The 27,091-nt window shown below is 45.7% G+C and overlaps 1 protein-coding gene across 5 annotated transcripts in view; it reads left to right on the top strand.

Moving 5' to 3' along the window:
- The window catches only part of ZMYM3 (zinc finger MYM-type containing 3), a 41,773-nt gene that overhangs the window by 7,827 nt on the left and 6,855 nt on the right, over positions 1–27,091 (top strand). For 3 of the 5 annotated variants that reach the window (XM_060756131.2, XM_060756133.2, XM_060756132.2), the window contains exons 3-21: positions 175–218; positions 425–494; positions 3,409–3,700; positions 4,944–5,121; positions 5,219–5,431; positions 6,637–6,787; positions 7,187–7,302; positions 9,673–9,759; positions 10,720–10,870; positions 11,402–11,574; positions 14,433–14,598; positions 16,038–16,099; positions 20,289–20,451; positions 20,645–20,760; positions 22,919–23,093; positions 24,375–24,521; positions 25,538–25,641; positions 25,815–25,983; positions 26,899–27,050. In XM_060756131.2, the coding sequence (XP_060612114.2) occupies positions 175–218; positions 425–494; positions 3,409–3,700; positions 4,944–5,121; positions 5,219–5,431; positions 6,637–6,787; positions 7,187–7,302; positions 9,673–9,759; positions 10,720–10,870; positions 11,402–11,574; positions 14,433–14,598; positions 16,038–16,099; positions 20,289–20,451; positions 20,645–20,760; positions 22,919–23,093; positions 24,375–24,521; positions 25,538–25,641; positions 25,815–25,983; positions 26,899–27,050 (2,729 nt within the window). The remainder of the gene's footprint in view (positions 1–174; positions 219–424; positions 495–3,408; positions 3,701–4,943; positions 5,122–5,218; positions 5,432–6,636; positions 6,788–7,186; positions 7,303–9,672; positions 9,760–10,719; positions 10,871–11,401; positions 11,575–14,432; positions 14,599–16,037; positions 16,100–20,288; positions 20,452–20,644; positions 20,761–22,918; positions 23,094–24,374; positions 24,522–25,537; positions 25,642–25,814; positions 25,984–26,898; positions 27,051–27,091) is intronic. The other 2 variants (XM_067471607.1, XM_067471608.1) reach the window with 2 other exon arrangements.

Consider the following 27,091-nt stretch of genomic DNA (forward strand, 5'->3'; position numbering starts at 1 on the left):
TCAGGAGAGAATGCTTCTGGAACATGGCCATACAGCCCAAAAAATTCACATCATCCCAGTGATTCCAGCCATGAAAGCCTTTGATAATACATCAAAGCAGATAATCTGGATTTTATATGGCAGTGACGAAGGTTCAATAGACAGCTTTGGTTCTCTTCTGTGCTTCTTTTTTAGGAGAAGGTCCTGCTGCGAAGGGGAATGACCAGCCGGTTGAAAGGGTAAGGAAAGTTGCGATGATCAGTGAAATGAGACTTCACTCTTCCCAGTATCCCCTCCCTTCACTTCCCATTGCCCTCCTCTGGGCCTGAGAGCAGGGCTTCCCTTGTGTCTGCATGTTTCATCCTTTTGCCCAACACGCTCAAGGTCAGGGTTCTTTCCACTGGCAGACGTCACCCTGTGATGATAAATCCTTGCTATTTTGCAGGAGCAGAAAAGGAGCGAACGAGTCAGGAGGACAGAGTCTCGGCCTGAAACGGCGAACTCCTTGGAGAGTAGTAAGTCACTCAGCTAACACCTTGAAGCTCATTGTTAACTGCAGGTCAGATCTCTGGCCCTTTGGCTTAGGACTGATTGCATTTTGGTATCCTCAGGCTGAAACCGCTTGCTTTATGACAGTGGTTCTCAACCTGTGGGTCCCCAGATGTTTTGGCCTTCAACTCCCAGAAGTCCTATCGGCTGGTAAACTGGCTTTATGACCTCCTGGTCCTTTTAACTGGAGATTGAGATGTCCTTCCCTGAGAAGCATTCAAGTCAAGAGATAGCACTGTCTCATCTTGGACTATTGTTATTATTGGGTTGTTGTAGGTTTTTTCGGGCTATATGGCCATGTTATAAAGGCATTTTCTCCTGACGTTTAGCTTGCATCTATGGCAAGCATCCAACAGACCTCACTACCTTTGAGGATGCTTCCCATAGATGCAGGCGAAATGTCAGGAGAAAATGCCTTTAGAACATGGCCATGATTCCGGCCATGAAAGCCTTTGACAATATATTGTTATTATTTATTATGTACAGTATTTGTATACCGCTTTTCTCACCCCGAGGGGGACTCAAAGTGGTTTACAGATAAGTAATGGCAAAATTCAATGCCAGTACAAACAATTACAATTTTACACTACAATTAGACAAATTCCGCAGCTCAACGAATTATTTATTTATTTATTTACAACATTTATGTGCTGCCGCCCTTCTCATCCCGAAGGGGACTCAGAGCGGCTTACAAGATACATATACATACGATATATTACGTTATTAGCACAGTACAATATTAGTATTAAATATTACTATAGTGTACTATACCATTATATTGTAATATTATTAGTAATATTACATGGGCGGAAATGCACACACACACACATATACATGTCTAGATATGAATATAGATATAGAGGGGAAAATGCCCAGAAGCTGCAGTAAGTCCAACGCGCGGCAGCCAGACTACTAACAGGTGCTGGGTACAGGGAGCACACCACTCCGCTGTTATGCCAGCTCCACTGGCTGCCAATTAGCTTCCGAGCACAATTCAAAGTGCTGGTGTTGACCTATAAAGCCCTAAACGACTCCGGCCCTGTTTACCTCTCCGAACGTATTCTCCCCTACGAACCATCAAGATTATTAAGATCATCTGGAGAGGCCCTGCTCTCGGTCCCACCGGCCTCGCAAGCGCGCCTGGTGGGGACGAGGGACAGGGCCTTCTTGGTGGTGGCCCCGCGACTCTGGAACTCTCTCCCTCTGGAGGCCAGAACCGCCCCATCCATCCTAACATTTAGGAAACGGGTGAAGACGTGGCTGTGGAGTCAGGCCTTCGATGAATGAGACAACACCATAGGACCCTGGATGGAAGTTGATGTAGATCCATCTTAATAGGACGACTGACCACTGTAGTTTTATATATAGTGTTTTTAAAGTTGTTTTTGTAATTGTGATATATGATATTTTATGTTTTTATGGCTGGAAACCGGGCTGAGTCCCTCAGTGAGGTTGAGAAGCTCGGTATAGAAAACTGTGAAATAAATAAAAAATATAGAAAGAGATTAATTTATTTATTTGCTATATTTGTATACCGCTCTTCTCAGCCCTCAGGGTGACTCAGAGCGGTTAACAAAGCAAATACAATACTTAAACATGATAAAAACAGTCAAAAATAAGTTAAAAGAATAACATTATAACTATCAATAAACATCATAACATCTCATCTCGTCTCATAGTTAAAATCAAGATCGAGTCTCATCATCCAAATGTTCCATATTTCTATATTAGTTACACTGCCTATTCAAATGCCTGCTCAAACAACCAGGTCTTCGCTTTCCTCCAAAATGTGAACAGGGAGGGGGCCGATCTAATTTCTGTGGGAAGGGCGTTCCACAGCCGAGGGGCCACCACTGAGAAGGCCCTGTCTCTCATCCTTGCCAACCGTACTTGTGATGCAGGCAGGACCGAGAGCAGGGCCTCCCCAGACGATCTTAACATCCTAGCTGTTTCATAGGAGGAGATACGTTTGGACAGGTTCATAGGAGGAGATAAGTTCGGACATGTCTAGACAGATGGGAATATAGATATATAGGGCTTGCAAATATTGTATATAGATAAATATAAACATAGATATATAGGGCTTGCAAATATTGCAGGAGGGAAATGCACATATATAGAGAGAGGATTTGCAAATGTTTCAGGGGAAATGTATATGTGAAATTATTATATATAATTACAGATCTATATCTAGCTCTGCATTGTTTGTATAGGCATTGAATATTTGCCTGTTACTTTGTTGGGAGCCGGCCTGAGTCCCCATGGGGAGATAGGGCGGGATACAAATGAAGTTTTATTATAATTATTATTACTATTGTTAATACCATATTTTTTGTTGATCCTACTTTTCCATTTACAGAGCTAGTTTACTGTTTTTCTTTGAAATATGGTAAATATTCCAAAACATTTAACCTATGGGTGCCTCAATTAATGTCATTTTATTGGTATCAATTTTATTTTGAAATTTACCAGTAGTTGCTGTATTTCCCACCCTCAGCCTATACTCAAATCAACACATTTTCCCAGGTTTTTTTGTGGTAAAATTAGGTGCCTCAGCTTATATTTGGCCGGCTTATACTCGAGTATACATGGGTAATGTTTTTGGGGGTGGCATTTAATTTCATTGTTCGATGTACAACAGCTCCCAGAATCCCCAACAAACATGGCCAGAGTTAAAAGTGAAGCTTTTCCCTGTCCTCTTTCTCCACACTCTGCATATTTTGCTGTTAGTCCTCTTGTATCCTCTCACTTGCTTTTTTTCCCTCGAGTTAAACAGCCTCACAACATCCTTCAGATGTTTCTTGAAGAAAGTGTGGACATAATAATGATGCATAACCAGCTATGCTCTCTGTTGCTAATATCCTCTGTTCTGCCCCCCAGTCCCCGTTTCCGATGAAGATTCGGATGGCATGGTGGACGACCCCAAGGATGAAGACTTTGTCCCCTCCCCTGTCCTCCGGCGGCCCACCCGCCTCTCCCTGCGTACCCAGGCGGCCCAGCGGGCGGCTCGCTCCACTGTGGCCAAGATGACCTGTGCCAACTGCCGGACGCCCCTGCAGAAGGGCCAGACAGCCTACCAGCGCAAGGGGATGCCCCAGCTCTTCTGCTCCAGCTCCTGCCTCACCACCTTCTCCAAGAGGCCCCTCAACAGGAACTGCGCCTTCTGCAAAAAGTGAGTGCCCACACCCTTGCCCTCTCCCTCCAACCTCCCACCTTCGTGCTCTTCTCTTCCTTCCGCCATTCCTTTCTGGCCTATCCTTCCTGCCTTCTGGATGTCTCCTCTATTGGGGATCATGGATGGATGGATCACGACCTATTAGGATTGCAACCCATCAGGGGTAGCAGAATTTGAGAGGAGTATTCCTTGAGTTTAATCGATGCTTTAAACAGACAAAGATTCAGGCAGACTTCTTTTAGAATAACAATGTTTGTTTATTTATAACTTCATAAACTTTAATGATACATCTTTCTTTTGGGGGTTAAATACCATATATACTCAAAGATAAACTGAGTTTTTTAGCCTTGTTTTAGCTGAAAAAGCCTTTCTTGACTTATAATGGAGTCAAGGCCGGCAGCGGTGCCTGGAGGCAATTGCTTGCAATATATTATATATTTCTCTTTTTATCTCCCTTAACAGTGTGTTTTCTTTTCCAGTCAAAAGAGGGGGAAGGTGGGAAAGGAGGGATATTTCATGTCCTCCTTGTTTGTATGGCGCTCTTTCAAACCCACCTAATTTCCTGTCTTTTTTTGTATCTAAATGTATTAACTTTTTACGTGCATCCCTTGGAACAAAGCCCTATAGATTTATAAATATGTTTCTATATTCATGTTTCTCCTGAAATCTTTGAAAACCATATATATCCATGAATCTTATAAAAGCATTTCCCGGCCCTCCAACATTTTGAGGGACTGTAATTTGGCCCTCTCTTTAAATAGTTTGAGGACCCCTGACCTAGATGGTTCATAGGGAGAGATGCATTCGGACAAGTAAACTAGGCCAGAACCATTTAGGGGTTTAAAGGCTAAAGCCAGCACTCTAAATTGTGCCTGGTAGCAAACTGGCAGCCAGTGGAGCTGGCGCAACATAGGAGTTGTGTGCTCCATGAGCGCTGCTCCTGCTAAAAACCTGTGCTATCTGTTGGTCCAATTGAAGCTTCCAAACAGTCTTCAAAGGCAGCCCCACGTAGAGCGCATTGCAGTAGTCTATACGGGATGTAACCAGAGTATGGACTGCCGTGGCCAAGTCAGACTTTCCAAGGTACAGGCACAGCTAGTGCACCTTGTGATGTGAATCTAATGCACACCACAATTTTGGCAAGGTCATTTAGCCAAAAAAAGGTGTACATTAGATTTGAGTAAATACAGTAATTAGAGCAGTGAATGAATACCCTGTCTCCCCCTCCCTCTCTCTCCAGGGAGATCTGGAACACCAAGGAGTCTGTGGTGGCGCAGGTGGGCCCCGGCAACTCCTTCCACGAGTTCTGCACCTCTGCTTGCCTCTCGCTGTATGAGGCCCAGCAGCAGAAATCGGGGTCACAGGCCACAGAAGCCACAGACACAGTTCGTTGCAGCGTGTGTTACAAGGCTGGAGAGGTGAGTGTGTGCTTGGGTCCTGAAGGTAGTGCAGATGGGGAGGTCCCTCTCCATCTCCTTCCATCCCTGATGCCCGGTGCCTCTGCTCCGTCTGCAGATCCAGCACGAGGTCAGCAACGGGAACGTGGTCCACCGCCTCTGCAGCGATGCCTGCTTCACCAAGTTCCGGGCCACTAAGGGGTTGAAGACCAACTGCTGCGACCAGTGTGGCCTCTACCTCTACAACAAGGGGCTGCCACTAGAATATCTCCTCCATGAAGGGCAGCAGAAGCGCTTCTGCAGCACCGCCTGCCTCAACGGCTACAAGAAGGTGAGAGATTGGGAGAGGAGGGAAGGATCTTCTTGGCCTTGCAAAATCTTGCAAATAGGGTTGTGTTGGGTGAGTGGGCTTATTAATGAAAGACCCTCCTCATAAACGTACAGGAGAGTAACTTATCCACAGTAGCGTGACCAGTAGCCCAGAGTGATAAAAGAACAAAAACATACAGATCAGTGTTATCTCTTCCATAGGAGGCTTTTCTTTATAGCAAAATAACATGGTCGCACTATTTACAAAAAGATTTCCATAACACAAATAAAGTTCTTTACACTTCCTTCTTTGCTTCCACGCTGGGCTTCTTTCTCTTGCAGATAAACAGCTTTGCTCTCACAGAGCCTCTTCTCACACCGAACTCACATAGTAGCTTTTTACACACAGGAGCTTTCACACAGGAGCTTCACACACGATGGTCTTCACACACGATGGTCTTCCACCTGGGGCTTCTCTCACTGAATCTTCTCACATCAGGCTTACTCACACTGAGGCCTGCCTCACACTGAGGCCTTTCTCTTATTGAGGCCTTCTCACACTGAAAGCTCTCTCAAACTGATGCCTCTCATATACTGAGGCGAACTTAACACTGAGGCCTACTAACACACTGAGTCCCTTCTTCCACAGAAACCTCTCACAGACTGAGGGCTACTAAGCTACAGGCACACCTGCTTATATTGAAATAACACCTTTTGTTGAGTCATAGCGTCCATTTAACCCTTTCGATACTTGACTCACATTTTGGTAATTAAAAATACCTAGTTAATATTTAATACTAGCTGTCCTCTGCCACATGTTGCTGTGGCCCGCATGGGGGTTCTGTGTGGGAGGTTTGGCCCAATTTTATTGTTGATGGGGTTCAGAATGCTCTGTGATTGTAGGTGAACTATAAATCCCAGCAACTACAACTCTCAAATGTCAAGGTTCTATTTTTATTTTGAAATTTGTCAGTAGCTGCTGCATTTCCTACTCTCGGCTTATACTCGAGTCAATACATTTTCCCATTTTTTTGTGGTAAAATTTGGTGCCTCGGCTTATATTCAAGTCGGCTTATACTCGAGTATATACAGTATATAGATTTCTGAAAGGCTGTCTGAGAGATAGTGAATGTTCCAGAAAGGGAGATTGCAGACAAGCTTAACTGGGTGGCGGGCATGACTTGGGTGCGCAGGATCCTTGAGTTCACACACACTCTTTCTCTGCAGAAAAACACCCGCGTCTACCAGTGCATGTGGTGCAAGACGTACTGCAAGAACTTCGACATGCTGACCTACAAAGACAAGAATGGCAAGATGGGCCTCTTCTGCTCCATCTGCTGCACCACCTCCTACAGAGTCAAGCAGGCCGGCCTCACAGGTAACACGGCGCTAGCAGGCCCCTTGCAGATTACAGCGTAGCCAGTGCTGTGTGTATGTATGAGCTTGGGGTAGGAAACAGGAGAGGAAATACGCAGGATGCTTTAGTAAGGTTTTAAAAGGTAAAAACCTCCTTTTATTGTTGTAGGTAATACTAGATAGACAAAAAAGTTACCCAATTTTGGTGGAGTGTCTGCAAGGCTGGCTCTCATGTCCCTGTGTAAGAGAGAGGCCTCATTGTGCTCCCATCTCAAGGAAAGGGGTAAAGTGCATTAAAGGGACAAAGGAGGAAGTGAACTCTCCTTGCAGGCAGGATGTAGTCGCTTTGGATTTCAGGGGAAGGACGTCCTCACTCTCTCGGCCCTTCTTTCCTCCCTCCCTTCTCTCTCTGCTGCCCCAGGACCCCAGCGGCCATGCAGCTTCTGCCGGAAGACCCCCTCGGAGCTGTGCTACTATAACAAGAATGAGCAAGTGGTCTACCAGTTCTGCAGCCCAAGCTGCTGGACCAAATTTCAGGTATTCACACTGTCGGCACAGTGATGGGATGAACTCCCAGGAAGTGGTGGTGGAGTTTTCGCTGTATGGCTGCGATCTGGTGCATCCTGGGGGAAATGGCTCTCTGCTTTGATATATTTTTCTTTAAAAGAGAGAGAGAGAAAAAGAGGAAGGCCTTTAGCCCCCTCCGAGAGAGAGGGTAGAATAATAATAATAATAATAATAATAATAATAACAACAACTATTATTACTATTATTATTATTATTATTATTATTATTATTATTATTATTATTATTTGAAACACAACAAGATGAGTCCACAGCAGATACTCTGCTGGCTTTTGTATTGGATCACTTCCCAAGTGTCTAGGACTGTGTGATGTATCGGCGAATAATGCATGCAGATCCCAGTAAGGTGGCCTTTTGCAGTTGGCAGATGGTAATCTTGTCAGCACTGATTGTGTTTAAGTGCAGGCCAAGGTCTTTAGGCACTGCACCCAGTGTGCTGATCACCACTGGAACCACCTTGACTGGCTTGTGCCAGCTTATTATTATTATTATTATTATTATTATTAGTCTCATAGAGTTGGAAGAGAGCCCAAGGACCATCCAGTCCAACCCCCATCTGTCATAAAGGAAGGTACAGTCAAAGCCCTCTTGACAGATGGCCAGTTCGATCTTTAAAGTCAAAGCCCTCTTCACAGATGGCCAGTTCAATCTTTAAATCAAATATCATGTCAGCTTTTTTCAGTTGTTTCTCTTCAATCCTGCTGTCACCTGGGATTGCAACATCGACAATCCATACTTTGTTTTTTAACACGATTGTGAGGTCAGGAGTCTTGTGCTCCAAAACTCTGTCTGTCTGAATCCGAAAGTCCCAGAGTAGCTTGACGTGTTCATTCTCTAACTTTTTCCAGCTTGTGATCCCACCAGTTCTTTGTTGCAGGCTATTATTATTATTATTATTATTATTATTATTATTGTTATTATTATAGCACCTGATGTTTGTTGAGAAATGCTTTGAATGGCCTGTTAAAAAGCTCTTTTTAATATGCCGGATATTGGAAAACCCCAGAGATACCTCCTTTAGAAGAATGGGGAAAATATATTACAGATAATGCTGATAACGGACAAAATAACTGTATTATTAAGAGGAGAACTATTAGATAACTTTGTTAATGAATGGCAACCAATGATTCAACATCTCTATGTGAAATTAAACTAAAAATGTATGTAGTGGATCCTATAAGATTTGTAGACAAGGAGGAAGCAGATTTAAAGTAAGAGTCTAATGATATTTTTACATGTATTATTTAGATAGTAGGCTGTGACCCCTTAAAGGAAATATATTATCAGATAAATGATTATGGAACATTAATAGATAGAAAGTATTGCACTGTATGCAACAAACACTTGCAAATGTATGTCTGCTTAAATAAACAATTAAATAAAAGCTCTTAAGAAGGGTGGCAGTGTAGCACTTCCAGGTCAACCTAGTGAAGGCAGAAGAATAACAATATCTGAGTGTCCGGTTTGCCGTGCCTTCTCCTGGTGCCATTTAATAACAAGAAAATTCTCTTCTCTGATGGCCCTATGGCATCCCTGCATGCGTGGCTTCGCTCGCTTTCTTCTTTGGCTCCAACCTTGCCTTCCAGAGGCCAAATGCCCCATCCCATCGGCCAATCCTGAGTCCCTGGCCAAAGGTCCCAACCTCCCATCCCTGCTTCTCTGTTGGTACCTGCTCAATATTCAAGTCCTGTTTGGCCAACCTTTCGTGTGCGCTCTGACATCGCAGAACCATGGCCAATTGAAAAGGGACGGGATGATCTGTGTGCATCTCATTCTCAGCTTAACAATATCTTAATATATGATGTTAAATTGATTTTGGGGGTTCTTGCCCCAAAAATTCAACTTTCAACATTTGCTGCTCATGTGGAAGAAAATTCTGTGTTGTGTCCAATAAATCAGTTGAATTAACACTTGTGTGGTTTGCATACTTTATTCAATAGTGTTGGTTTTCTGCAGCCCAGAGCAGCTGCAGCAGGGGACGTCTCCTGGGATAATCCGATGTGGGGGCCCTCCTGGCTGCCCTTCCCTTGCGACCCTCTTTCCTCATGTAGTAGGGTTCAGGCAGCCCTTGGGGTGGGAAAAGGGGTTAAGGGGCTTGTTATCTATCAACAGCCAGCTGGATTATGTAGGACGCACAGGGAGCAAGAGAAGGCTTGTATGTGTGGGTAACTGGGGGCCAGTTAATGGTGTAGGGACTCCTTGCAAAGCGCTGTTGGGGAGGGGATCTAAGGAAGAGGGAGCTGAGCCTGGTGGGAGATCTTTGGATGGACCGAGACGCTCCTGGGCCTGCTTCTGAATCTGTCCTCTTCCCTTCAAATGCAGCGTGCCAGCCCTGAAGGTGGGATCCATCTGACCTGCCATTCCTGCCACAACCTCTTCACCGAGAAGCCTGAAATCTTGGATTGGCAGGTAAGGCGTGAGTGACAGGGATTGTGGGGATGGGAGCAGTGGGAGGATAAGACTGGTGTTGTTGGTGGCGAGAGATGTTCGGCCTCTCAATTGGGATGTGTGCTAACAGATGTTTCACTGATTTGTTGGTTAATGGCCTTGTAGCTGACAAAGTGGTGTTCTGGCTACGCCTAGGATCCCGCAGCTGCTGCAGCTGGAGGACTTTGAGAATTGTACTGTATTCACAATTGTATTTTGCAATAATATATATTGTATATGCATATAATATACATCATTGCCTTGAGCAACACCCTGTTCAACCAACATTTGGTTCAGTTTTTCATTCCAGCATTTTGCAGCTTTTCGTAATCCATAGATTGATTTCTGTAATTTGCATACATAGCCTTTGTGTGCTTTGTCCTCAAAGCCAGGTGGTTGTTGCATAAAAAGGAAGGAAGGCTGTTGACACCTCCAAGTGTGGAACATAACTGCGCTCCATGCAGTCATGCTGGCCATATGAACTTGGAGGTATCTATGGACAACACTGGGTCTTTGGCTTAGAAATGGAGATGAGCACCACACCCCAGAGTCAGACATGACTGGACTTAATGTCAGGGGACAACCTTTGCCTTTATCTATGTGCATATAATACTGATAATAATGTAATACAGTATACTATTGTATATTATGTATTCTTACTAATGTTGCAGTATAGTGGTATAGTACAACATAGCAATATATAGCAATATATAATATTAATATTGTGCTATGCTAATGTAATACATTGTGTGTACATAAACTTTTAAGCCGCTCTGTGTCCCCTTTGGGGTGAGAAGGGTGGCATATAAAAGTTGTAAATAAAGAAATATTCCCAAGCTTTGAATTGTAAATCATCCCCAGGTCCTGGCTGTGCTGAGAAAAGGCACGTGGGAGGTCTGGTGGTCGGTTTGTAAGGATTCCTCTCTTTTCCTTTCCCCACAGGGCACGGTCTACCAGTTCTGCTGCCGCGACTGCTGCGAGGACTTCAAGCGTCTCCATGGGGTGGTCTCCCAGTGCGAACACTGCAAGCAGGAGAAGCTGCTGCATGAGAAGATCCGCTTCTCTGGGGTGGAGAAGAATTTTTGCAGTGAAGGTACCTGGGAGTGGAGTGGGGAGCATGAGCATGGAGGAGCCCCGTCGGCCAGGAGGAGGAGGAGGAGGAAGGAAGGGGTGTGGGCGGGAGGAGGAGGAGGAGGAGGAGGAAGGGGCAGGCGGACACCCCTCGGTCTCTGCGTCCGCCGTTGTGCATGGGGCAGGGACAGACCGGAACTGGTCCCTGACTCGGAGTGAGCTCTTCTTAGAACCAGAGAGGTGAGCCGTGGCGATTCCCCCTCAATCCCCCCCAACGTCATTGTCGTTACCATTTCCTCCCCGATTGACCAACAACACACCCCGGGGCCAGTGCAGGACGGGGTTTTGCCGCCAGGTGCCTTTGCGTCGCCGTCGCTGTCGTCTGCTTGGCTGTCTCTCGCTCTCTGTCTCTCTCTTTCTCTGCCTCTCTTTGGGCCCTTCCTCGCCGCCATCGTCCGTCCGAACGCCCGCTCCTCGCCCCTCCGCCGCCGTTGCCGCCGCCGTTGCCGCGCCCCCTCCCCGGGAAGGTTTCACCCCTCTTGTCTCTCCGCAGGTTGTGTGCTTCTTTACAAACAGGATTTCACTAAGAACCTGGGCCTGTGCTGCATCACCTGCACCTACTGCTCCCAGACGTGCCAGCGGGCCGTCACGGAGCAGCTGGAGGGCAGCACCTGGGACTTCTGCAGCGAGGACTGCAAGAGCAAATACCTGCTCTGGTACTACAAGGTCAGTGCGGGCGGGATGGGAGCGGAGCAAATCCGGCCCAGAGAAAGTTGGACTGTTTTGATGTCGGCCTCTTACGGCCGCCCACTTGTTTAGGAGGCCTGGTTTAGGAGGAGCCTGAAGAAGCAGGAAGGCTGCCTTGGTTTTGATTTCTGTTTATGAAAGCTTCAAGCGAAGGGAAGCTGCCATTTTGAGAAAGGTCTTCTTGTTGGTTGGTCCTGGCTCAGTCCTTGCTGTCCCAAGAAGAATTTCCCAAAGCAACCAACTTTTCAGGAAAGGACTGCAAGCACTGCCAGTTCCTATTTGGGTTTTTTAATTCTGCTCTTTGATTTTGGTGTTATTTTAGGGGACTGTTTAGATTGCCTTTGGTTCACAGTGATTTTAATTCTGTGAGTAGCCTGATTACATTCTAACAATTATGTTTTCTGTGTTGTCGAAGGCTTTTGTGGCTGGAATCACTTGGTTGCTGTGAGTTTTCTGGGCTGTATGGCCATGTTCTAGAACAGGGGTCCTCAAACTAAGGCCCGGGGACCGGATGCGGCCCTCCAAGGTCATTTACCCAGCCCTTGCTTAGGGTCAACCTAAGTCTGAAATGACTTGAAAGCGCACAACAACAACCACCACCCTATCCAAACCTTTTAGTTTAAAATAGGGGTCCTCAAACTAAGGCCCGGGGGACGGATGCGGCCTTCCGAGGTCATTTACCCAGCCCTTGCTCAGGGTCAACCTAAGTCTGAAATGACTCAAAAGCGCACAACAACAACCACCACCCTATCCATCAGCCAAAAGCAGGCCCACACTTTTCATTGAAATACTAATAAGTTTATATTTGTTAAAATTGTTCTTCATTTTAATTATTGTATTGTTTTAAAGTATTTTTTGCACTACAAATAAAATATGTGCTGTGTGCATAGGAATTCATCCATGTTTTTTTCAAATTATAATCTGGCCCTCCTACAGTTTGAGGGACTGTGACCTGGCCCTCAGTTTAAAAAGTTTGGGGACCCCTGTTCTAGAAGCATTCTCTCCTGACGTTTTGCCCACATCTATGGCAGGCAAGATACCTCACAACCTCTGAGGATACCTGCCATAGATGTGAGCAAAACATCATGAAAGAGTGCTTCTGGGACATGGCTATACAGCCTGGAAAACTCACAATAACGCAATAATGTTTTTGGTGCTTTTACTGATCATCATAGATGTTTTTATTTGTGTCTTAACTTTTATGAACCGGTACGAGCTCTAAGATCTTCTGGGGAGGCCCTCCTCTCGGTCCCACTACCATTGATGGGGACGAGAGAGAGGGCCTTCTCAGTGGTGGCCCCCCGTCTCTGGAACACCCTTCCAAGGGAAATAAGACAGGCCCCATCCCTCCCCTCCTTTTGTAAGAGCTTGAAGACCTGGTGGTTTCAACAAGCCTTTGAAAATGGCCAGTTCTAACTCATCCCCACACATTGTCGAATACGGTCTTATTCTTCCTACCAGTTGCCCAGATTCTTTCCTCTAATCGGCCCCGAAATGAACAGCCACGGCCCCATACCTAATATTGTTGCCTGCCATAGCATTGCACTTAATTCCCAGGTCCCCTAGAAATTTTGGGCTTGCACAAATCTTGGCTTGGCCTTTTAAATTTTTAATTGCCTTGATCAGGCAGGATTAATTTTAATTTTTGTTTGTTATGGTGACAGTTTTTATGCTTATATTTTGTTTGTTAATCTTATGGTTATGTTGTTTTTACTCAGATGTTTTGTGGTGTTACTTGGGAACCGCTCTGAGTCCATCGGGGAGATGGAGCGGTATATAAATAAAGTTTTATTATTATATATTATTATATTATTAGCTGGCACGAATCCCTGCGTTCCCTAGACTAGAGGATATCTGGAGAGTTTAGATCAAAAGCCTTGACCCTTGAACCCTTTGTCTCTATATACTGCCATCTGGTGGTTTCATCACAGGGCTGCAGACATATTTTTTTAGTTTTCCCTACGTGTCTCATGCCCTTCTCACCCTAAAAGGGGTCTCAGGGTGGCCTTATAGCAGGCAGTGATTCAATGCCAATACATATACATATAAAAATAAACAAATACAATTAAAACCATATAATTAAACATTAATTATTAAAACATCCTTTAAAATCATGCAATCCAGATCATAGTCCAAGGCCCATCCAATTGTCATAGAATCATAGAATCAAAGAGTTGGAAGAGACCTCATGGGCCATCCAGTCCAACCCCTTGCCAAGAAGCTGGAATATTGCATTCAAAGCACCCCTGACAGATGGCCATCTAGCCTCTGTTTAAAAGCTTCCAAAGAAGGAGCCTCCACCACACTCCTGGGCAGAGAGTTCCACTGCTGAACGTCTAATGTCGATTCCATTAGTCCGTTATCCTTATTGCACTATTTACTGGTTGAATGCTTGGTCCCGCAGCTACGTCTTAAGCTTCTTCCTGAAAGACAGGAGGGAGGGAGCTGACCTAATTTCATTGGGGAGGGAGTTCCATAGACGAGGGGCCACCACTGAGAAGGCCCTGTCTCTTGTCCCCACCAGTTGCGCTTGCAACGGTGATGGGATCGAGAGCAGGGCCTCCCCAGATGATCTTAACTTTTGAGTTGTGTCATAGAGGGAGGTACGTTCGGACAGGTAAGCTGGGCCTTATATTTTTGGCTGAAACCCGGTTAGTATTTTACATTGGACAATGAAGGATATATATACCAAGTCTGGTACCACTCCATCAAGCCATGCAGGAAGCTTTGAGGAGCAAATGTATCTGCTTTGACTTATAGACAGAAAGACTGACTGACATTTAGGTTGAGCTGTAGAGTTTGGGGACCTGCCTTAACCGGGGCGCCTCCGTTTGCAGGCGGCCCGGTGCCACGCCTGCAAGCGCCAGGGCAAGCTGCTGGAGACCATCCACTGGCGAGGGGAGATCAAGCACTTCTGCAACCAGCAGTGCCTGCTGCGGTTTTACAACCAACAGAACCAGCCCAACCTAGACACCCAAAAAGGGCCCGAGAGTCTCCTGAACAGTGAGTAGCCGCCGCCACCGCTTTGGCTAGCCGAGGGAGAGCTTCTTTTTCTTTGTTTTCTAGGCGGAGATGTCCTGCACTGGCCCCCGGAGCAAGCGGGTGGGAAAGAGGCGGGGCGATGGGACCTCCAACTCCTGCCCAACAGACCCCCCCTCCCTGCCTACTCGCTAACCTCTCTGGTTCTATGACACACAGGGCCCGCCAGGAGAAGCCCATGGCGCCAGGGCTCAGGGCCGCCGGCCGGTCAGTCGCTCCCGCTCTTAAGAGGCGCCAAGGTGGCTGCCGCTGCGGGGGGCCTTGCCTCCGTCCCTCCCGCGGGGAGAGCCCCGCCGGCCGCCGCCGCTGCTAGGGCCTCCCCCAGACTCAAAAGCTAAGCAGCTAAGCGGGTCAGGTCAGTCCTGCCTGGGGTGGGCGGCCCTCCTCCGCTGCCTCCCGCTCTTCCTTCGCCGCCGAAGCGAGGAAGACGGGCACCAGGCCCTTTCTCCTCCTCTTCCTCCTCCTCTGAGCTTGTGGGGCTGCTGCCTCCTGCGGCGGGGGGCTCCCTGAAGATCTGTGGGGAGAAGAGCGGCGAGGGGGACTCACGGAGGGGTCCATCCCTCCCTCCTTCCCTCTCCATCCCTCTTTTTCTTTTCTGGTGGGTCCGACGGGGACTCTTTGCTTCCCTCTCCTGGCCAACCCCACAGCCCTGCTGTCACAGGGAAGGTGCCCTTGGCCCTTTAGGGTGGCCCGCCTGGTGAGGGGATCCTGGGAGGTGTAGTCCCATATTGCCCCCCTCCCCACACCCAATAGCTCTTTCTGGTTGAGGTTGCGTGTGCTCTTCTTTTTCCTTTCCTTTTCTTTCCTTTCTTTTCCTTTCCTGTGTTGGTCAAAGCTCAATGTTGTAATTGTTGGGTCAGTTGCACACATGGCAAGTCTTTGCATGTATCATTTTCAAGGGCTAGACACTTGTAACCAGGGAAGGGATGTTTTGGGTTGGGCTTGGTGCCTCCACAGAATAGGAAAAAAGATCACGCCGAATGCTGGCTGACAGGGAGTTTGCCTTGCAAAGGTGGTTGCCTTTTAATTGGAGGTGAAGGCATCAGGTAGGATAAGCCCCCATCCCACCGTTTTCCTCCTCCCCATTTGTCTGCCTCTGCTTATACCACCCTTGCCACCCCTCAGAGGTGCATCACAAGCCCTGCTGTTAATAATCTTTTAGTACAGTCATGGCCTCTTCCCTCACAGGCCATGCGCCCAGCTCCGTAGCAAAAGAAGGACTAACCCCTACTTCCTGGCAGTCTTTGCCTGGGAAAGAGCTGCGGACGAACAGAAAACCCCCCGTCTCCTATTGACACCAAGCCGAAGTGACACCAGAAGGTCTCCCGCCTGCCCCGGTGCCATCGGGGCACAGCAAGAGGAGCCGCAGCTCACGCTCCAAAAGCCTCTGTTTCTCATTGCAGGTCAGACTCCGGAACCAAAGCAGCCCACCTCCTCTGCCCCCCAGAAAGCTGAGACCAACACGGTGGGTTCCTCCAATGGGGTCGTGTGGCGTTGTGGGTTAAGGGGCGGTCAGGGAAGTTCAAGCGGAGACTCGGAGGGGAGGGGAGGGGATTTGGTCCTTGCCTTACTCCTCCTCTCTTCCCTGATGCCATGGGTTTTGTAAAAAGCCCAATATTTCAAGCTAACTGGTTATGTTCAGCTTCTGCCTTGGTAGTTTGATTACTCTGCTTGAGAGATCCAGGGCTCTCTCACACACATTTCTCAACAGACAGAGACTTAAGGCAGCATCCTATGTACAATGTATTGTTGAAGGCTTTCATGGCTGGAATCACTGGGTTGGTGTGAGTTTTCTGGATTGTATGATCACGTTCCAGAAGCATTCTCTCTTGACGTTTCGCCTCCATCTATGGCAGGCGTCTTCAGAGGTTGTATCAGCCCTGAGTCCCTCTGGGGAATAGAGCAAAATATAAATAAAGTTTTATTATTATTATTATTATTATTATTATTATTATTGTGAGGTCTGTTGGAAACTTGGAAAATGGGATTTATGTATCTGTGGGTTTAGATAGAGCGGAATATAAATAATGTTTTATTATATTATTATTATTGTGAGGTCTGTTGGAAACTTGGGAAATGGGGTTTATATATCTGTGGGTTTAGATAGAGCGGAATAGAAATAACGTTTATTATTATTATTGTGAGGTCTGTTGGAAACTTGGAAAGATGGGGTTTATATATCTGTGGGTTTAGATAGAGCGGAATAGAAATAACATTTTATTATATTATTATTATTTTTTATTATTGTGAGATCTGTGGGAAACTTGGAAAATTGGGTTTTTATCTGTGGGTTCAGATAGAGCAGAATATAAATAACGTTTTATATTATTATTATTGTGAGGTCTGCTGGAAACTTGGAAAATGGGGTTTATATATCTGAGTTTAGATAGAGCAGAATATAAATAATATTTTATTATATTATTATTATTGTGAGGTCTGTTGGAAACTTGGGAAATGGGGTTTATATATCTGTGGGTTTAGATAGAACGGAATATAAATAACGTTTATTATTATTATTATTATTATTATTATTATTGTGAGGTCTGTTGGAAACTTGGAAAAATGGGGTTTATGTATCTGTGGGTTTAGATAGAGCGGAATATAAATAACGTTTTATTATATTATCATTATTATTGTGAGGTCTGTTGGAAACTTGGAAAATGGGATTTATGTATCTGTGGGTTTATATCCTATGTTCACTTGGTCCTACTCCTTCTTTGGAGTTAAGAGGCAAAGAACCTCATGAAAATGGGGGGTGGGGTGGGATTACTGTTTAATCGGAGAGAAAATTGTCTGGCGAATGGGCTTATTAACAAAAGACCCTCCTCATAAATTTACAGCAAAGTAACTTATTATTAGCAGCAGCGTGACCCAGCATCAGTAGCCCAAAGTACTACAAAGAACCAAAACACACGGACCAATGCTATCTCTTCCATAGGAGGCTTTTCTTTGTAATAAAATAATACAGTTGCACTATTTACAAGAATAAGGTTTCCTCTTCGTGGAGACACATAATGGGTCTTATCCTGCGCATGCGCAGTCGTTCGGAACCTTCTAGAATTGTACAAAGAAACATTTTGGCGGAGGCCCCGCCCACTCTCCCCAATACTATAAATGCCCCAAGTGGGGACTGCGCCTTAGTTCCTTTTTCCGCACTCAGCAGCTCTAGGAACCTCTCTCGTCTTATCGCCAGTTTTGGGGAAACCAGTGTACACACTGGAGCTTTCTTATGTGAGGCTTCTCTCACACCCAACTTATACTGGAACTTCACACAGTAGCTTTTTACACACAACAGCCTTTATATTGGAGCTTTACACATGAGGCTTTACAACCTGGGGCTTCTCTCACCAGGCCTTCTCACACTCGGCCTTCTCATAGACTAAGGCCTACCTCACACTCAGGCCTACTAACAATGAGGCCTATTCTCCCACTGAGGCAATCTCTCACACAGGCTTCTCTCAGACTGGGGCGTTACTAAGCAACAGGCACGCCTGCACCGCAGCTGCTCTGAGTCACTGCATCCATTTAATCCTTTCAGTCCTTGACTCACATTTTTGTAACCAAAATTACCTAGTTAATTTTTTAATATTTCTGACAAACATCTCACTAGGAATCACTATGTCTTCCACTGGAAGTTGACCATAGAAAATTGCATTGGAATATTCTCTTTAGGAATCTCTAGGTCCTTTATGGTCAACTGTGGTTTTCAGTTCTGAATATGTTTTTATGGGTTTTTTTAATTGATTTTTTTCAATTCAACTCAATTAATTAAATAATCATAACAATTTAATAATTAATTAAATAATGTCAATAAATTATTTAATAATTAATTAAATCGTTAAATAAGGAGATTTTTTTTCAGTTCAACTCAATTAAATAATTACAATAATTTAATAATTAATTAAATAATGTCCACAAATTATTTAATAATTAATTAAATCGTTAAATAAAGAACCCCTTATTTAATGCAATTAAATAGATTACATAATTATTTAATTAAATAAGGAGGCCCCAGAGTTGCAGCAGGTTAAACTGTTGAGCTGCTGAACTTGCTGATCGAAAGGTACTATAGTTATATATTTATATTACATGTAATATTACTAATAATATTACGATATAGTAGTATGGTGCAATATAACAATGTTTAATGCTGATAGTGTACTACGCTAATAATATAATATATTATATGTAATATATACCCTTCGGGGTGAGAAGGGCGGCATATAAATGTTGCAAATAAATAAATAAATAATAATAATAAGGTTGGTGGTTCAAATCCAGGGAATGGCCTGAGCTTCTGCTGTTAACCCCAGTTTCTGCCAACCTAGCAGTTCAAAAACATGCAAATGTGAGTAGATCAATAGGTATTATTTATTATTTTATTTATTTATTTAAAAGTTTTGTATACCGACCTTCTCACCTCTCTTGAGGGACTTAGACCGGTTTCCAACCATAATATCACATAAAACATCATAATACATATTACAGTAAAACATTAAAACAGCAATTACAATCAATAACTATAATGGTCAGTCGTCACACTAAAATCGTTGCTCATCATCCTCCATCCATATCTCAGGGTGTTGGCTCAGGTAACAGGTGAAGGTACCGCTTCAGTAGGAAGGTAACAGCGCTCCATGCAGTCATGCTGGCCACATAACCTTGGAGGCGTCTACGAACAACGCCGGCTCTTTGGCTTAGAAATGGAGATGAGCACCAACCCCCAGAATTGGACACAACTTAATGTTAAGGGGAAACCTTTAAATTTACTAATTGAATTATTAAAAATACCAACAGCATTTAATTAAATTTGTTTTAATGTTTATATATTTGTAGATTTTCATCTGAACATGAGGAAGAACTTCCTGACTGTGAGAGCTGTTCAGCAGTGGAACTCTCTGCCCCGGAGTGTGGTGGAGGCTCCTTCTTTGGAAGCTTTTAAACAGAGGCTGGATGGCCATCTGTCAGGGGTGATTTGAATGCAATATTCCTGCTTCTTGGCAGTCGGTTGGACTGGATGGCCCATGAGGTCTCTTCCAACTCTATGATTCTATGATTCTAATGTAAGCCGCTTTGAGTCTCCTTGTTAGAGAGAAAAGCAGGGCATAAATAAACATAGAATCATAGAATTGGAAGAGACCTCATGGGCCATCCAGTCCAACCCCATTCTGCCAAGAAACAGGAATATTGCATTCAAAGCACCCCTGACAGATGGCCATCCAGCCTCTGTTTAAAAGCTTCCAAAGAAGGAGCCTCCACCACACTCGGGGCAGAGAGTTCCACTGCTGAACGACTCTCACAGTCATAAAGTTCTTCCTAATGTTCAGATGGAATCTCCTTTCTTGTAGTTTGATAATATAATAATAATATAATAATAATGACAACAACTTCCTCTGCTGGGATTTGACCCCTGAGACACACTGGAGGGCATAAAGGATCCCAACAGAGAAAATAGTTATCAAATCCATGATGAATCAAAATCTGAAGGAATTAAACTCACAAATGTGCGGGCAGAGTGTATGCTGTTTGTCCTAATTGATAGCCCAGAACACAAAGAAAGTAGCTATTGATAGCCCAGAACACAAAGAAAGTAGCTATTGGCTACCCGGGGGCTGCTGATGCGCCTCCTCTTTCTCTTCCCTCGATGCGTCCAGGTGCCTGCCAACAACAGGTCTTCCGCCTCGCCTGCACCCACGCCATCCCCGCCCGCTCCACCCTCCACTCCACGGAAGAACAAGGCCGCCATGTGCAAACCGCTTATGCAGAACCGGGGGGTGTCCTGCAAGACGGAAATGAAGTCCAAGGGCTGCCAGACAGGTAACCCGTTTGTCCACTGAGCGCCATGGTTATGGCGCATTCTGCCTTGGACGGCCTGGAGATGGGGTTGTGCCTGGAGTTGAGGGGGTGGCACCCACATTTAGGGCTGTTTATGGGGAGAGTGGTACTCAGTGCATTCTGGGAAATGAGTCCCCATTTTTGATAGGCCTCCCCTTGCTTTCCCTCCCATCAGAGGACGACTGGAAGCCCCAGGTGGTGGTCCTGCCCATCCCGGTGCCCATCTTTGTGCCTGTGCCCATGAACATGTACTGCCAGAAAGTGCCCGTGCCCTTCTCCATGCCCATCCCGGTGAGTGAGGTTTTGGGGACTTTTGCTTATCCTGCTTGCGTTTCAGTGGATATCTGATATAGTCTCAACCAATGCAACATATGTCATTGAAGGCTTTCATGGCTGGAATCACTGGGTTGTTGTGAGTTTTCCAGGCTGTATGGCCATGTTGCAGAAGCATTCTCTCCTGTCATTTCGCCTGCATCTATGGCAGGCATCCTCAGAGGTTGTGAGGTCTATTGGAAACTAGGAAAGTGCGGTTTATATATCTTTGGAATAATGTTTGTCCATTGTGCCCTGCCTCATGTACAGAGGAGGAATTGTTGGAGGCTACAGACAATGCCGTTGCTGTTGCCCGTTTTTGGTCAAAAGATATTTAGCTGCCTGCACTCCTTCTATTGTTATCAGTTTTATACTAATTTATGCCATGCTTTTGATACGAAATCTATATAAATAAAAATGTAATGTTCGTTTGTGGGATTAACAGAACTCAAAAACCACTGGATGAAATGACACCAAATTTGGACACAAGACAACTAACAACCTAATGTATGTCCTTCACTCAAAAAAATTGATTTTGTCATTTGGGAGTTGTAGTGGCTGGGATTTATAGTTCACCTACAATCAAAGAACATTCTGAACCCCACCAACGATGGAATTGAACCAAAGTTGGCACACAGTTCTCCCATGACCAACAGAAAATACTGGAAGGGTTTGGTGGGCAGTGTCCTTTGGTTTTGGAGTTGTAGTTCACCTACATCCAGAGATCGCTGTGGACTCAAACAATGATGGATCTGGACCAAACGCTACAAGAATACTCAATATGGCCAAATGTGAACACTGGTGGAGTTTGGGGGAAAATGGAATCTTGACATTTGGGAGTTGTAGTTGCTGGGATTTATAGTTCACCTACAGTCAAAGAGCATTCTGAACCCAAACAATGATAGAATTGGGCCAAACTTCCCACACAGAACCCCATGTGGGCCACAGCAACTCGTGTCAGGGGACGGCTAGTAATAATAATAAAATAAGCTGGAAGATTGGTCAAAGGAATAGGTCAAAGATACTATGGAGTTTGTTTTCCAGTACTAAAGTAACAGTCCTTTTGGAGAAAAGGAATACATTGAATGGAACTCATGTTGAAACGTTTTGAAACCAGGCGGCAGCATATTCCACTGCTGTACTGTTTTTTATAAATCACTAGCGGTCCCCTGCCACACGTTGCTGTGACCCAGTCTGGTGATCTGGAAAATAAAGTAAATGGAAAGTGTAGGTTTCTAATATATGCAATTTTTATGCTTGTGGGTAAACAGTATTGCCCTTCTTTAGGGGTCCATTTCAAATCTATGATACTATGTGTGTTGGTGTGTGTGAATCATATGTCTGTCTGTCTATATCTATGGCTGGATGGCTCTTTGTCAGGAGGGCTTTGATTACGTTTTCTTGCCCTGCTGAAGGGAGTTGGACTGGATGGCCTTAAGTATTTTCTATTGGTCATGGAGGTTCTGTGTAGGAAGTTTGCCCCAATCCTCTCATTCACAGGGTTCAGAATGCTCTTTGATTGTAGGTGAACTATAAATCTAAGTAACTACAACTCCCAAATGTCAAGGTCTATTTCCCCCAAACTCCCTCTGTGTTCTTTTTGGGCATTTTGAGTATCAGTGGCAAGTTTGGTCCAGATCCATCATTGTTTGAGTCCACAGAGCTCTCTGGATGTAGGTGAACTACAACTCCCAAACTCAAGATCAATGTCCACCAAACCCTTCTGGTGTTTTCTGTTCATCATGGGAGTCCTGTGTGCCATGTTTGGTTCAATGCCATAATTGGTGGAGCTCACAAGGCTCTTTGGTTGTAGATGAACTATAAATCCCAGCAACTACAACTCCCAAAGGACAAAATCATTTTTTTAGTGAAGGACATACATTGGTCGGAGAGGTGTATTGTCCAAATTTGGTGTCAATAATCCAGTGGTTTTTGAGTTATGTTAATCCCACAAACGAACATTACATTTTTATTTATATAGATGTAGCTGTGACCGATCTCTCAGTCCTAACAAACAGTGTGGTGTGTAGTTTGCTTTTGCTGTCGATACAAATAAAATGATTGACTGTTTCCCAGTGAGGCTTTGTTTCTGCGCTTTCCTCCCTGACCCTTCTACCTCGCTGTCCCCCCTTTTGAGGTGCCTGTGCCAATGTTCCTGCCCACCACGCTGGAGAGCACAGAGAAAATCGTGGAGACCATTGAGGAGCTGAAGGTGAAGATCCCCTCCAACCCACTGGAGGCTGACATCCTGGCCATGGCCGAAATGATCGCGGAGGCAGAGGAGCTGGACAAAGCCTCGTCAGACCTCTGTGGTAGGCTTGAGCCCGGATCCTTTTTTAGCCCTTTCCTTCGGCCAGTCTGAGTTTTTCGGTTTGTTCGTGTGCCCATAACAGCAAGGGGCCAACCATTATGGATTCCTATCCATAACAGGACCATGTGGCAGCCGATCTTGGCTCCTCCTCCCCATTCGACACCACCGTTTAATCTTTTTGAATTTATTTTATTTTCCTTTATTTTCTTGATTTTTTTTAAATCAAGTGGGACTGACTGGGAGTTGGGGACGTGCGGGGACAGGTGGGTAGGGGGGCTTGGGAGAGTCACCCTTTTAGCTTTTTCACTTCTCCTTCAAATACTTCTAAAAATAATAATTATTAATCCTAGAAAACAAAAAGAAAACCCTAATTCTCTGAAAACTACTACCACCTAATTACCTCTCCTCTAGAGTAGAAAGAAACAGCTTTAAGGAAGCATTAAACCCGGAGATTGAAGCTTTCCCACTCCAGACAGGGCCTGCAGTAGAGACAAAAGAGGGTTTTTTTAAGGAAGCTCAGGGAGATAGCTCTAGGTCAATGGCTCTTTCTTCCCTGGGAAGTGGGAAACCTCCTTAAATGCCTTAGAAAGCTGTGTGCAGGGAGAGAGTGTACAAATCTGTAGCCTGTCTCCCCTAGAGTAGAAAGAAACAGCTTTAAGGAAGTGTTAAACCCAGAGATTGATGCTTTCCCACTCCAGAAAGGGCCTGCAATAGAGACAAAACAGCGTTTTTTAAAGGAAGCTCAGGGAGATAGCTCCGGGTTAATGGCTCTTTCTTCCCTGGGGAGCCTCCTTAAATGCCTTAGAAAGCTGCGTGCAGGGAGAGAGTGTACAAATCTGTAGCCTGTCTCCCCTAGAGTAGAAAGAAACAGCTTTAAGGAAGCATTAAAACCAGAGATTGAAGCTTTCCCACTCCAGACAGGGCCTGCAGTAGAGACAAAACAGCGTTTTTTTAAGGAAGCTCAGGGAGATAGCTCTAGGTCAATGGCTCTTTCTTCCCTGGGAAGTGGGAAGCCTCGTTAAATACCTTAGAAAGCTGCGTGCAGGGAGAGAGTGTACAAATCTGTAGCCTGTCTCCCCTAGAGTAGAAAGAATCAGCTTTAAGGAAGCATTAAACCCGGAGATTGACGCTTTCCCACTCCAGAAAGGGCCTGCAGTACAGACAAAAGAGGGTTTTTTTAAGGAAGCCCAGGGAATTACCTTCAGGTCAAGTAAAAAGAAGCAGCTTTATGGAAGCATGAAACGTGATGGGTCCGGTGCCTGGTTTATGTTTTTCTCCGCAGATCTGGTGAGCAACCAGAGTGCGGAGGGTCTCCTGGAAGACTGCGACCTCTTTGGGCCGGCCAGAGACGACGTGCTGGCCATGGCGGTCAAGATGGCCAACGTCCTGGATGAGCCGGGCCAAGACCTGGAAGCGGACTTCCCCAAAAGTGAGGGTTAAAGATACCTGGGCGGTTGGGGAGAAGGAGCAGGGAAGGGGCCTCCCGTTCTGTGGAGGGAATACCTGAAAGAAGCCAGTGGTCTGCTTTAGCAATTATGGTCTGCAGTCTATTGCCTTTTTGGAGAGTTTCCACAAACAAAACTTTTGCCATTGACATAAATACAGCGGGAAGGAAAACATTTTATCCCCTCCCATCATAGAAATATGGGAGCCTCCACTGGCGCAATGGATTAAACCCTTGTGCCGGCAGGACTGCTGACTGACAGGTTAGTGGTTCGAATTTGGGGAGAGCGGGCAGAGCTCCCTCTGTCGGCTCCAGCTTCTCATGTGGGGACATGACAGAAGCCTCCCACAAGGATGGTAAAACATCAAAAACATCCAGGTGTCCCCTTGGCAATGTCCTTGCAGACAGTTAATTATCTCACACTAGAAGCGACTTGCAGTTTCTTAAGTCCCTCCTGACATGAATAGAAAAAATAAATAGAAACATAGGGTTGGAAGAGACCCCAAGGACAAACCCTCCTTTGCCAAGCCCTCTTGACAGATGGTCACCCGGCTGCTGTTTAAAAAGCTCCGGAGAAGAATACTTCACCTCAATTTAGATGGCTTAACATGCACAAGAGGTGCTCCTGTGGCCCTGTGAATAATCCCTGTCTGCTCTTGGCCTTGTCCTTCCATAAATTCCCAAGTTCTCTGGGCTGTTTGGTCAGTTAAACATGGCTACCTTCTGAGCACTTGGAAGGCTTCTGGATCGAAGCTGAGATCGGTTTTTTGTGTCCAAAGCAGACCTTTGTGTAGTTTCCTTACTTTGGTCAGCAAGCTCTCAAATGCCTGGCCATGCTGGCTGGGGGATTTTGGGAATGTTTGTCAAAAGAGAGAATGCTTCCAAGTTCTGCTCAAGAACGGTCGCTCCCAGGGATGAGGGTCTCTGCTGTGAAGGCTCTGGAAACGTCTGGAGGGTTGCATGCATCTTTGGGGCACCTTTCTGCTTCCTGTCCTCCCCAGATCCCTTGGATATTAACCCCAGCGTGGATTTCCTCTTCGACTGTGGCCTGGTGGGTCCAGAAGACGTCTCCGCAGAACAGGACCTGCCTCGGGCCATCCGTAAGGTGCGTTCGCATGGAAGGATCCTCCTGCGGAGTGGTGGAGAAGCAGCTTTGGAGTATAGGAAATCTCTAGATTTCAGCTTCTTGTTCCTTCCTGCATTTTGGGGGAGGCATGCTCTGTGTTCCCTCTGCCCTACTCAGTCACCCTACTCTCCTCCTTCTCCTCCTCCAAACAGGGCCAGAAGCGACTAGTGCTTTCGGAGAGCTGTTCGCGGGACTCCATGAGCAGCCAGCCCAGCTGCGCGGTCCTCAACTATTCCTATGGGGTGAACGCCTGGAAGAGCTGGGTCCAGGCCAAGTATGCCGGGGGTGAAACCAGCAAAGGAGACGAGCTACGCTTTGGCCGTAAGTCGGGGAATGAAAGAGGGATTGAGGGAAGTCTGACTTGACCATGGTGGTCTACGCCTAAGTTACCTCTAGAATGGACTACTGTAATGCAGTCTACGTGGGGCTACCCTTGAAGACGGCCCAGAAACTACAACTGGTCCAACATTTGGCAGCCAGATTAATAACTGGGGCGAATTACAGGGAGCGGTCAACCCCCCTGTTTAAGGAGCTCAACTGGCTGTTGTTTTTTTCCCCGGTCCCAATTCTAGGTGCAGGTTATTACCTATAAAGCCCTAAACGATTTGAGACCCGCCTACCATCGTGACCGTATCTCCTTAGTCTGAGGGACTGTGACCTGGCCCTCTGTTTAAAAAGTGTGAAGACCCCTGATATAGATTGTGTTGTTTGTTTTTTGCTTTGGTTTTATTTTATTGTAATTCATTGTTGGGCTTGGCCTCATGTAAACCTCCCTGAGTCCCCGTTGGGGAGATGGTGGTGGGGTATAAATAAAGATTATTATTATTATTAACACAACAAGATGAGTTCACAGCAGACACTCCTGGCTGTTGAATTGGATCACACGTCGGACACTTCTCAAGTGTCTAGGACTGTGTGATGTATCGGCGAATATTGTGTGTAAGTCCCAGTAAGGTGGCTTTCTGCAACTGGCAGATGGTAATTTTGTCAGCGCCGATTGTGTTTAAGTGCAGGCCAAGGTCTTTAGGCACTGCACCCAATGTGCCGATCACCACTGGGACCACCTTTACTGGCATGTGCCAGAGTCTTTGCAGTTCGATCTTTAATTCCTTTAAATTATTATTATTATTATCATCATCATCCTCAGAGGGGGCAAGGCTGGTGGGGTAGGTGTAAGAGGAGAAGGATGTCTCCTTCTCCAAGGCCTAAGTCTCCATCCTGTTGTGCTCCCTGCAGCCAAGCCCATGCGGATCAAGGAGGACATCTTGGCCTGCACCGCGGCGGAACTGAATTACGGCCTGGCCCAGTTCGTCAAAGAGATCACACGGCCCAACGGCGAACGATATGAACCGGACAGCATCTATTACCTCTGCCTTGGCATCCAGCAGGTGAGGGAATGGGGACCCCCTCCCCACCCAAATGATGCTTT

This window comes from Anolis sagrei, chromosome 10 (genome assembly GCF_037176765.1).
Source record: "Anolis sagrei isolate rAnoSag1 chromosome 10, rAnoSag1.mat, whole genome shotgun sequence".
NCBI lineage: Eukaryota > Metazoa > Chordata > Lepidosauria > Squamata > Dactyloidae > Anolis > Anolis sagrei.